This window comes from Colias philodice, chromosome 1, assembly GCF_061535455.1.
Source record: "Colias philodice isolate Cphi_HAF_F1 chromosome 1, ilColPhil1 Martin Lab GWU primary, whole genome shotgun sequence".
In the NCBI taxonomy this organism is placed as follows: Eukaryota; Metazoa; Arthropoda; class Insecta; order Lepidoptera; family Pieridae; genus Colias; species Colias philodice.
The window spans coordinates 13,693,795-13,706,379 of NC_143086.1; the positions used below are offsets into that span (position 1 = coordinate 13,693,795).

General features: G+C 33.2%; 1 protein-coding gene and 1 long non-coding RNA gene across 2 annotated transcripts in view; one reads left to right on the forward strand and one right to left on the reverse strand.

The window, feature by feature from the left end:
• Positions 1 to 2,644: 2,644 nt before the first annotated feature.
• On the reverse strand, positions 2,645 to 4,394 carry LOC149491459 (uncharacterized). The gene is made up of 3 exons (XR_016316156.1): positions 3,819 to 4,394; positions 3,631 to 3,692; positions 2,645 to 3,556 (listed from the first exon to the last, which is right to left on the reverse strand). It is a non-coding gene; the product is annotated as an uncharacterized LOC149491459 (long non-coding RNA).
• Positions 4,395 to 11,834: 7,440 nt separating this feature from the next.
• Positions 11,835 to 12,585, forward strand: part of Ae2 (anion exchange protein Ae2) — an 87,557-nt gene continuing 86,806 nt past the window's right edge. Inside the window, exon 1 of the mRNA XM_089697151.1 lies at positions 11,835 to 11,921. Coding sequence (XP_089553277.1) covers positions 11,874 to 11,921 — 48 coding nt within the window. The 5' untranslated portion in view covers positions 11,835 to 11,873. The remainder of the gene's footprint in view (positions 11,922 to 12,585) is intronic.

Here is a 12,585-nt window from a genome sequence, read left to right on the forward strand (position 1 = left end):
TATAATAAAAAAAGAATTATCGAAATCGGTTCAGCCGTTCTCGAGTTATGCGCTTACCAACACATTTTCCGATTCATCATCACTACATAGTATAAAACAAAGTCGCTTTCCCTGTCCCTATGTCCCTATGTCCCTATGTCCCTTTGTACGCTTAAATCTTTGAAACTACGCAACGGATTTTGATGCGGTTTTTTTTAATAGATAGAGTGATTCAAGAGGAAGGTTTATATGTATAATAAGATCCATTAAGTAGTGGAGAAGTACTGTTATTTTTGAGGTTTCTAATGTGATGTCGTAAAAAATTACATTTATTCCGCTTACATTGCAAACGCAGGCTGAACCCTACGAGTTTTATCAAAATAATGTACTAAGTATTATACACATTGAAAAGGTCTACAGAAAAGTCCGCGATGGTATATGTCTATCTCTTATGGATAACCCACAATAACTTTTTTTTGTCATTTACTTTTTACGACAAATAATGGCTAATTTTCGAAGCGATTTTAACCAATACAGCATTAATCCTTAACCAATTAAATACCATGGATACATTGTTCATTTAATATAGATCTATATGGCCCTTTACACCGTATGATTTAAGTGAATATTTTCGAAGATATTACAGATTTAAAAATTGCAGGACGTAGCGTTTGCGGCCGCCCGGCTATGTATTTTATACCCGTGCGATGCCGGAGGCCGGAGCGGGCCGCTATATTTTTATACCTATACAACGTTCACAATTTTTCTGTAGTGTATTAATTAGTATCAGCATTGCACCCGTGCGAAGCCGGGGCGGGTCGCTAGTTTTTATATATAAGAAGAAGATTAATCTATGGAGATTAATTCATAATATATATGTTTTAAGCCTATGGAGGCGTTATGCGTTATTACATCGTATTGCTATCATGAGTTCATGAGTTACATTATTTGTATAATATACCTACATGATTATCTAGTTTTATTAATAGTCATCAGTGTGTTAATAGAGAGAGGAAATAAGTCCCTCCACTCCCTCGTGATATCGCTTTATAGAACTGTACAAGATGCGTAATCTGTACAAGCCCTTAAAAAATTATTGAAAGTAGACGTTCTGATTGTAAGGGAGCAAGGGCTGATATTTATGCTTTCCCATAAAACATTTCAAAAGCGCGATTTAGAAACAACATGGCGCCACCTGGTATTGCTCTGTGTAATGTATATTATTTGTGAGGCCTCTGGAGGAATAAACCATTGCATTAAACTGTGTTGAAGCGTATGTACACGTTCGATATAATTGTGAAAAAAGGGTAATGGCAAAAAGTATAACCTTCGAAAAAAAATTAGCAAATTTTAAAATACATACTTACCGTTCTGAATTTGCTATGAATTGAATCATTTGAATGAAATTCTTACCACATTCATTGGTTTTTATCGAAAAGTATTAATAATATTTAAAATAATCGTGTTTTCTTTGTGATACGCTGCCATTTTTTGTATTTTTATTCTAACATGAATATTAATTTATCACCATGTGATAGTAGATGTCGCTACTGTTTCCATATCGAGCATAAACTCACGATGGAACCACGTTTCCCATATTTTAAATATTTGTTTTATTTTCATTTAATTAGTTATATATTTTTAAAGAAAATATGTATCTACAGATTCTGGAAATATTTCAAGCGTCTACTTGTTGCAGTTAACAATATCGAGCAAAAACATCACTTTATACAAACATATTATGTAATTATATTCAATATTTTAGTATTTGTTTTTATAGCTGCAACATAAATAAATCAACTCTGAAATTTTCAAATGTATTAAGTACGTACTATCACGGATCATGAGATTCCTAGGTTAGATAAAGATGGACAAGGGTGACGACCCCTCATACTCCAAGTTAAGTTTCAATAGAACTTTTCAATTACAAAAACTGGATTTAATTATTGAAATGTGTGCTAAATGTAAACTTTTTAAATGGAACACACATTTACGAACATTTACATTTTACATTACATTTAGTACGAATTAATCCTTTCATTAAACTACCTTTTGAAACAAATATCTAAATGTATGCATCAATGCCGATTTAATTCGTCAAAATGATCATTAAGACGATACACAAAAAAAAATCCACTGCTTGGCGGGCGGAGTCTAATAGCTCGCTATCGCGAACGCGGGTGTGCGCGAAGTCATTCTTGCATACTCGCCGCGCTGCCGCTGGCCGACTCGGGACAAACATGTATGGAGTCGTCATACAGTTATAATATTGTTATACATATAATTAATTGTTGATTTATTGGTTTTATTTTCTTGCTTATAAACACAAAATTATCTTCTTTTTAACAACTACTTAGACATTATTAATAATTATTAATTATTATTATTTCGTAATGTTTACTTTATTACAAAATAATACAGGTTATAAATAATCTTTAAAATAACAAAAAATATTGTTACTCTGAAAAAATGAAATGGTACCTAATTACGCGGACTACTGAATTGATTTAGATAGAATTTGATGCTGACGTAGATATTACATCATGCCCAGAAATGAAAGGTACTATTTCTGAAAGAAGTTATAAACCCTAATTCTTCTCAGTCAAAGTCAAGAGTGGAAGATATCGCTAATACAGTAAAACTGATGCGAAACTTTCGATGTTAATTTGTATATTTTTTTGTTAGTTGTTACTTAATCACGTCAAGACTACATTACCAATTTTGATAAAATATAGCTAATTGCCTGGATTTACACATAGGATACTTTTTATCCGAACTGAACACTTCTGTGGGATAAAACAGGATTCACGATATAACCTTATTCCACGCGGGCAAAGCCGCGGTCGGAATGATATTTTTTTAAATAAAAAAATTGTTTAAAAAAAAACACAAAATATATTGACGCATATATTTATTTTTTGCACTCTATTATAATTGTAATTATTCATTACAAATAATCAAAATAAAATAGCCAGAACAAAGTTAGGCCGTGGTAGGATAGGTAGGCAGGTACAGCAATGTGAGACGAACACTGGCTTATTTATACCAATAATAATGTATTATAAACATTAAATTAAGTTTACTTTCTAACAACAAAAATACATAATATTAGCTAATGTGAAAACGAATCAACCAATCATCCCACAACAATGAAATGTGCACACAAATATTCATCCAAATCGGTTCAGATGATTAGGAGGAGTGACTGCAGCGCCATCCTCCGGGCCCAATTGTGTTTCCAGATCACCCAGGAACTCAATTTAATATACTTACACAAAATTTTTCGAAATGAAAACTCACATTACTATGTAAATATGAATATAAACCTGTTTTAGTACTAAGCAATTTCCCGCACAGGTGTAGTAAGTATAAATGAAATAAATATCAACATCAAATTCTTTATACAACATACTTATCTACCACCTACTAAGAAATGTAATTCTTGAAATTTTTTCGTATTTTTTTAAAATATAATACTACTCCAATGAGCTCCTGTTCCATAATTCCATATTACGTCCACCATACTTCCACTAAGTTCACCATGATTTTTTATTTCTTTGCACTTTGTTGCTTTTTGCTAAAAATGGAATCATGCGATAAAACCAGTAGAGCGTTGATAACATACATTTTTGACTGAATAAAGGTACTTACGAAGGAGTGGGTTCACATTGTGAACAATCAGTGGGTTTATTTTCCTTCTGGATTCCGGATTTCTGAAAAGATTATTTATGCTATAAATGAAAAAATCTTACACATTCGTTATGTACTTAAAACAGGGGTACATATCAAACATCGTCTATAATACAATTATCATCAAATTTAAAATAAAACCAACTTACTTCATTAATTTGTTCCAATTGTAAGCATTCTTTTTCCTCCAACCTTTATGTTTCTTCTTCTTATTTTCTTTATTGTCCCCATTTGTCTCATTTTGTCTTATCGTGTTGTCACCCTTTTTTACGATTGCGCAAGCGACACAAGTTCCCCGTGTGACGGCCGTAGCGGGAATGACTCGTGCAGCGATCGGGGTGGGAAGGTACAGGGCGGCTCTCGCTATATTGGCTGGTCAGGCGCTAATTTCAAGTATTTCTTGTTTATTTCAAAACCATCGCATATTTCAAAATTCTAACACGGTAGACGTATAGGTTGTATATTTTATAGTTAATATCCAAAAAGTCGTAACTTTAGGTTTGTTATTTTGAAGATGCCAGAGATTAAAAAAAAATAACAATGAGAACTTTGTATTTTTTTTCTATCGAGAAAATATCATGGAATCATGTTTCTAAAACGGTAGACGTATTGTGTTACTATTGAACTTTCTTGTCAAGAATTTTCATCACGACAACTTTAATAATATAAAAATTACGAAGGTTTAAAAAGGGCCGTAAATGTTAGAAAAATTAATTCATCACCTTAATACTGTAATAATCTATGAATTTAATCATTCTCGTAGTTTTGATTATGTAGTTTCTCTATATCGGTCGTTTAGTCAAATATTTGTAAATAAACAAGCAGTCATTCGGATTAATTCATAGCGAATATTGAAACAGTTTCTGATTTTCATTATATGTGGAACTCACATTACATATAATGAAAACGTATCATAATATTGCTCTAAATAATGTTAATTTTGCATAATGATATGAATTGAAGTGGATGATGAATTGGATATTAATATTTGTACCGTTTATTCGCATGATTAACTATTTTTCTTCATTTTACTGGTTGAAAAACGAATAGCGACGAAATATTTATTTCCACACGCTAATTAATTAATGGAATATAATAATTTGATATTCATATGTTAACATTTTATTTGAACAACTAATTCTTTTGTTAAAAAAATATTTTTCGTTCACCGTTTAATTAATACTAGCATGTTCTAAAAATAATTTTGGTAAAAGTTAACTTCATAACAAATAGCATTCGTTCAAGGTAAATATTTGTAAAATTATTTTCTACTTTTGTTCTAGTAAGATCCTGTAGAGTGCGATCTTATTTCCTAAATGCATAGTTAAATCATAAGGGGCCAATTGATTGGTATACTATTCACTATGCAAAGTGCTCTAATTTTGTTATAAATTTGCTCTAAAGTTGGAATACTTCGTATATAACGAAAGATATAAGCACGAGAATGGACCCATATAGGTTTCTTAATTCTTAGGTTACTTTCATACTATAATTGTTTGCTTAAGTATTTATTTTTCATAGCTTTGTAGTGGAAAGAAAGTTCTGAGATTGTCTTCTTGGCAGTTAATTACGGACACTTTTGTTCGGTGACTTTTTTAACTGACTCTCTCAACTTTTTCATCTTTCTTTTTTTTATTTTTGTTGTTATGTACAACGCACACAAACAAAGCGCATAGAATTGATTTAGTTGTGTATGTGTGCTTTGAATTAGGTCACATTTCGATTAACTAGCGATCCAATAAAATGATTAATGATTAATTTGATCGTGAGAAAGCACGGCGGGTGTAAGGGATCTAATATTACAAATAGTGCAGTGGTTGCATCAGTAATATAGCGTAAAGTAAATATGAAATTAATAGCACTTATTTTATGTACTGCTAAGTGCTAGTCTCTATGTGCTAGCTAAGTCAGTAGACCTTATTCTGCCAGGATACCTTAATACTAACAATACAAAAGATTATTCTTAAAAAAATTAGGACGCAGTTTCGGACAAATTTGATTCCAATTTACATGAGAGTTCCACTATATAATACTAGCCAACCGGGCGAAATCCGTTTCGCCACCAGAGACACCTTTTCTTTGCTATAAACCTCACGGAGCCAGAGACCTTTGCAAAACCGTGGAAATCGGTTCGTGCATTCTGGAGTTATAGCGTCAGGAAGGAAAACCCGACTTATTTTTATATAGTAGAAGATAAAACATGTCGCTGTCGACGTTTGTTCGTCCCTATGTATACTTAAATCTATAAAACTACGCAGCGGATTTTGTTGCGGTTTTTAATAATAGTGGTTCTTGAGGAAGGTTTAAAATATGTCAAGTATCAGACAAGGCGTGTGAAGCCGCGGTGGAGCTAGTGTAGATAAAACGTAGACCAGAGTTGATATAAGCAAACGGAGATGTACAATATTTTTTCAAATATATTTAATTACAAACCACTTATTCCGCCCACTTCACTCTTTATCGGATCTCATTAAGATTTTCAGTTGTTTAATTAACATAAAATGTTACACATGACAATTTCAAGAATTATATTTGCGAAGTTTATGTGACTTCCTCAAACAGGCTTACTTTAAGGGCCTGATAACGTAATCAGCAGACTGCCGTGCGGTAATCCATTTATTGAAGTTTTTATCACTATAGTTTAAAAAAATACTTGACACTCTACCTATCTCTAACACGCAAAAATCACAGTTTTCCTTGATCCGGGTTTCCAGATTTATGTAGTATGTAACTTAAATTTCATATACTTACATAGATAGGCATATAAAGGTATAGAAAAAAAAGGAATATGTGTAGAGATAAACTACGATAACATGGCGCGCCCCTCCAAAATTCAAAACGTTTGAAAGTAAGTATTTGTGAAATTCATAATAATTAATATAATATGTATAATAATAAAAATTAATAATTTAATTATTATATTATTATAAATAATAATAATATAATATTTAAATATTTGTATTTCACTACACACATTGAAACAGTAATTTGGAGGGGCGCGCCATGTTATCGTAGTTTATCTCTATATGTGTATATATAATATATGTTCCTCTTGTGATAAAATACAGTGTAATTGAATCTTGTAAAGGAATATTTTCTTTAAATTTTTCCACTTATTTTAAAAAGCCTGAAATTACGATATTTGCAATCATTATAATCTTACGACGAAATTAATATAAAATAAAATAAATAAGATGAAATGATAGAATGATAAATTTCAGGATTTCTAGTATAATAAAGATGGCTCCCACTTCAGTCTTTTTCATTTGACTGTTGGACATAGAGCGCTCCTATTTTCCCTACAAATATTTTCCGTTCCAGTCTTTTATTTTCTATTTAACATAAATAAATTAATTAATACAACCGTGACATACTTACAGCATTTTAAGGTGAAATATGAAAGGTATGAAAAAATCACTAATAACTTGAGAAATAAATCTTATTTTCGTATATTATGTAAAATTTGTCTTATCTCACTTTAGGAAGATTTTAAGGACTTGTTGTAAATGGGAATAATCGTATTTGGTTAATGCATAGTTGAATCATAAGTGGCCAATTGATTGGAGTATACTATATTTACTTTTCAAAGTGGCTCTACAACTTGTAATACTTCGTAAATAACGTAATCGCTTAATAATATGTGTTAACCAACCTCAAAAAGGAGGATATTGATTTCATCATATGTATAAGAAGTTGAGATTTATCTTTATAGCATTCCCGTATCACAGTGTTTGCAACTAAACTCCTCCGATACTGCTTAACTAAGTTTATAAAGATTTTTGTGTATCATAATCGTAAAGTACTTAACTGTTTGGAACGTTTGTCGGATCAGCTAATTAAATGCTCATATTATTATAGGTTTAAAAAAACAGATATTACCTCTAAAATTTGCCGTAAACTGCAGCACTGCTATTCAGCATTAACCGCCGTAAATCTGCCACTGCATCTAGCTAATTCAGGATGTGATTATCACAACAAATACACGCGGTAAGCGATATACATCACAGTTCGCGAATAAGTACAACAATAATTCTTAGTTATGTAAATATAGATCAGATACATAATCCAACTTGTAAGTATCCTATTTGTAATTTAAAACGCCCCTAACAATGATCGAGTGATAAATATCTGTTACATACGTTATAATGCAAATGCAATCTGTTTTGTGCGATTTTCTAAATTTTCAAACGCATCTTGACCTCTAGAAGAGTTCTAGCGAAAAATAGATTTATCTGATTTACAAATGGCGATAAATAGGTGCAATTTTGAAGTAAATTTTCACTTACATCTGCCAGTTCCTTGCATCTTGTTCTCTCGATGCTTCTTGCGAGATGGGCTCGAATTCATCTATTCCTAGACTTCCTGAGTTTTCTCCAAGAATGGAAAATTCGCTAGAGGATATATCGAAGGTATGCTTGAATTCAATATTTTTTTTAACTATTTTTTTTAACTATTTAATTTATAGGAATAACGGGAATATACAATTTTAACATACCTACATTCTTAATTGAATGATACATATTGATACATACTTACCCTTCTCAATGCTTTCTTTATATCTTTCCCTTTAAAATCGGCCATCCATTTATAGAGGCGTAAGGTCAAACAATCATACGCCTTTACAAATGTTCAAGGACGGTGCTAGCGCTCCTTTGTGATACTTTAGCAAACATACATACATACGTAAATTCATCTCGTTTTAGTTTAGATCACACAGAAGCTCTTGGGCTGCAAGCAGCCCGTGAGCTTCTGTATGCTTTATGAGTTTTAACAAAAATGTCGCTTTTTGATTTTTTTTTAATTTAATTTTATTATTGTTTTATCTAAATAATAATATTATATATATACTAGGTATAATTTAGATCAGCTTATAATTTAATTGCTCAACCGTAATACTCTCCTTACATGTCCGTTCGATCATATATCCGTAATTGATTAAGTGCAGTGGCTATTGTGTTTAGGTAATAATGAATGAATATAGTTGAATATAGTTCATAGATCATGAATATATGAGCGTTTAAGACGCACATTTGTTATGGATAAGCAATTTATAATCAATAATATACTGTTACTGTACTGTACTGTTTTTAGGGCGGATTTAAAATAAGTAATATTGAGATTAATTAGGAGAAATTAAAAAAAGCTTCCGAGATTAATCCATACTTAATATGTATTATAAATGCGAAAGTAACTCTGTCTGTCTGTCTGTTACTCAATCACAGAAGACACAGGTTTGCGCGTTCACCGCTAAAAAGACCCCATTTGTCGTAGAACCTCGGTTTAAGAGTACTCCCCTTAGTATATCGCCGAAAATCGGAATCCTCGGAGTTGAAATCTCGAGTGACGTTCAATTCCGCAGTCATTTGGAAGCGAAGGCTAAATTAGCCTCGAAAAAGCTTGGTGTGCTCAGTAGATCGAGACAGTACTTCAAGCCGGCCCACCGACTTCAGCTGTACAAGGCTCAGGTGCGACCGCATATGGAGTACTGTTCTCATCTCTGGGCCGGAGCTCCACAGTACCAACTCCTTCCTCTTGACCGCATCCAACGTCGAGCAGCTCGAATTGTCGATGACCGTAGGCTTTCCGATAGGCTCGATCCTCTGTCAGTGCGAAGAGACGTTGCGTCTCTCTGTATACTGTACAGAATCTACTATGGGGAGTGCTCTGAGGAATTGTTCCATCTACTACCAGCCGCACAGTTCCACCACCGGACCACACGCCGTAAAAATCTGTTCCATCCGCACCATCTGGATGGTTGGCGCTCCACCACTGTCCGCTTCACCCGCAACTTCCTTCCGCGTACGGTGAAACTGTGGAACAATTTGCCACCTGCGGTGTTTCCGAACAACTACGACATTGGGGCCTTCAAGAAAAGAGCTTATTTGTCCTTAAAAGGCCGGCAAAGCACCTGCAACACTTAGTGTTGCAAGTGTTTATGGGCGGTGGTGATCACTTACCATCAGGTGGCCCACCTGCCCCTTTGCTTGCTCTGACATAAATCACGCCTTAACTACTGAACCAATTTGCATGAAATTTGGTATAGAGATATTTTGATACCCGAGAAAGGACATAGGATAGGTTTTATCCCAGAAATCCTACGGGAACGGGTTTTTCTTTGAAAACGCGGGCGAAGCCGCGGGCGGAAAGCTAGTACAGTATAAGTACTCGTCGTAGGCAGAAACTTTATTGAAAGCATTCAATAAAATATATATCAACCTAAAGGTATTTTCGTCATAATATGGTTTAGCTCATAAACGTGCGGGGAATTATTTGTCATAATACCTTTAGAGTCTATAGACGACCTATGCGTCTACCTTATTTCTCACACCCGTTAATTATCGCTCGTACAAGTCTGTATGCTTCCTGTTGTTAAATAGGGCTGTGTATTATTGAGGGCATAAGCATGATTTAACATCTGTTTACAAGATTGAGCTGTAAACATCAACCCCCTGTGAACAAACCGGTTGAGAGAAAAGATTATGGCTTCATAAAAACCTTATTGTGCTATTATATTGTGAACAAGTTTTTCAAATCGTTTATTAATAATTTGCAGTCTACATGTGATATATTCCTGATTGTAGAGTGTGGACTATGTTAATGTAGTATTAAATAATTTTTATGATTGTAGTACACATATTATTTCCTTATTTATTTAAATGAAATTCACAAAATACAGTTTTAGTTAACTTAGCAATTTATTTTTTGTTACGCTGAATTTACATCAAACGAACATAGAGCTAGAACAAGAGCAAGAGCATTCTTTCGTGATCTTTTAGTGTAAACGAAAACGTATTCTGTATTAGAATATTGCATACAATCTTTCGAACGCAGCGCAGTACGAAATAATGCTCTACGAATGTTTACACTAAAAGAATTTTACATAGTGAGTAGTCAGAATGAGCATTCGCTCGTTAGATCTAAATGCACCGTTACATTATTTCTATCTATTCAGAACATACATAATCCGATACTATTTTTATGTAAAGATCCACAAAAATAAGCCCACTGCACTCGCTATCACACGAATGATTCAGCGATGCGCGTGCACCGCTCATTCATACCGTCGCTAGACGCAATGAATGGGGCTTGGTAGACACACGTTGTGTTGCTGTACATACATTTGGTACGCGTGGAATTTATTAGAGAATAATATGATATTAACTGAGCTTTATTTTTTTGTTGCCTCGTGCAGTTCGTATTGAGCTGTACTTTGGTAGGAACTTAATCTGTGATTTTGGCGGCATTACCATATCCATAGGGTAACAAAGCTCGTGGCTGTACCGTAAAGATTATCAATAATTTTTTTTTATTAAGCTATTGCATAGCTTCTATCGCGGGCCTTGAGCGCGGGGACCGAATCTAGATATTCCGTAACGAAAAAACCTCACGCTCCCCACTCCGACGGGCGCGGAGGTATGGCTTGAAGCATGCAAGCAGCAAGCATAGCATGCAATAGCTTTACCGCGGCAGTCCCCGAGTGCCACACGTATTTATTTTTGTTAAGTGTGTAGTCATTCCAGATATTTTAAATATTATTAGTATATAGAGCTTAGAATGATACAATGCTGTTTGAGGTTATAAAGAAATCGTCCGTAAAATTGTATGTGACCATGAAATGGAAAAGTTTCATATAAAATAACTTAAAATTTCACGTGGGTGAAAAGAATTAGTAATCGTTCCATCAATGGATTTTATCTATACAATCTGTCCACCTAGTTTTTATAATAAACATAATGAAACCATAAATTTTATTTATTTGTCTAACTCTATCATACGAAATGCTGTTCAATAAATGTCGATCTTAAATTATTTTAAAATTATGTTAATAATTTGATAAAGGTTTAAACTTAAAAGGTTTTACCAGGCTCTAGATCTTGGTTTGGACAGTTTGTATTCAAATTATTTTCCATCCAACACATTTTATAAAAATCCTATTTTCCAAATTGCTCTACATCTCTAATACTTTACTTTCCTTTCTTTTGAAACGCTCTATATTGATAATATCGCTAATATTATCGAAGCACGCATAACTAAGTTGAATAATACCTGTACATATTGTTTTTATTCTTGACAGGTAAGTGCAGGGTCGAGGCGAGCTGCGTCCGCGCAGCTGAGTGTTAATTTGCCAAGTCTGGTTGACGCGGCGAGCCTCAGTCGGTCCGCAACCGGCGTCCGATGTAGTCGTGTGCGAGTATTTATCAATTATGAGCAGTGGAAGACGAAAACTCTCCTTTCTGGGCTTCGCGCCTCAGGTAAGCTTTTTTTATTAAGTGCAGTGTGGTTTTAAATTTATGTAAATTTTTTTGGCGTGGGTGTGTTGCGAATTTGTAACTCCTTTTTTATAGTGTAGTTTTGTTATTATGTTTTAGTTTTAAAGATACTTATTGGGATTATTTTGTATTCGATTTGTTGGTGTTTAAAACAATATTGTAAAGTTGTTAAGAAAATACCGGTTTTGTTTATTGATGAACCGTAATTTACCTTTGAACTGAGCATTATTGAATGTAGAGTCTATTTAAAGAGTGAATCAGTGTTGATTTTTTATTGAGTAATATTTCTTATTATTATTTCCTGTGTGATTATCGTTCTATGTGTTGTGTATGAAGCTAAATTCAATAATCATTATATTTAAATACGATCTTCAAATGGTGGTGAAAAAACGGATAAACAAATTAAAGTCGTTGAACTTTTGAGAGATTAATGATGTAAGTTGGTTCATTATATTTTTTGCAATAGATGTCAGAATATTTCAATTGAACAGGTATGGTGTTATTTCTCTTCGAAATAAAAATCTTAAATAGTAATTTGAATCGAAGTGAATCTAAAAATAAATGATATAATATTTACTTTACATAAATTAACGCAGTGCGATTGTTATCTTTTTTGACCGACACCCTAAAAGTAATCTAATTTTAG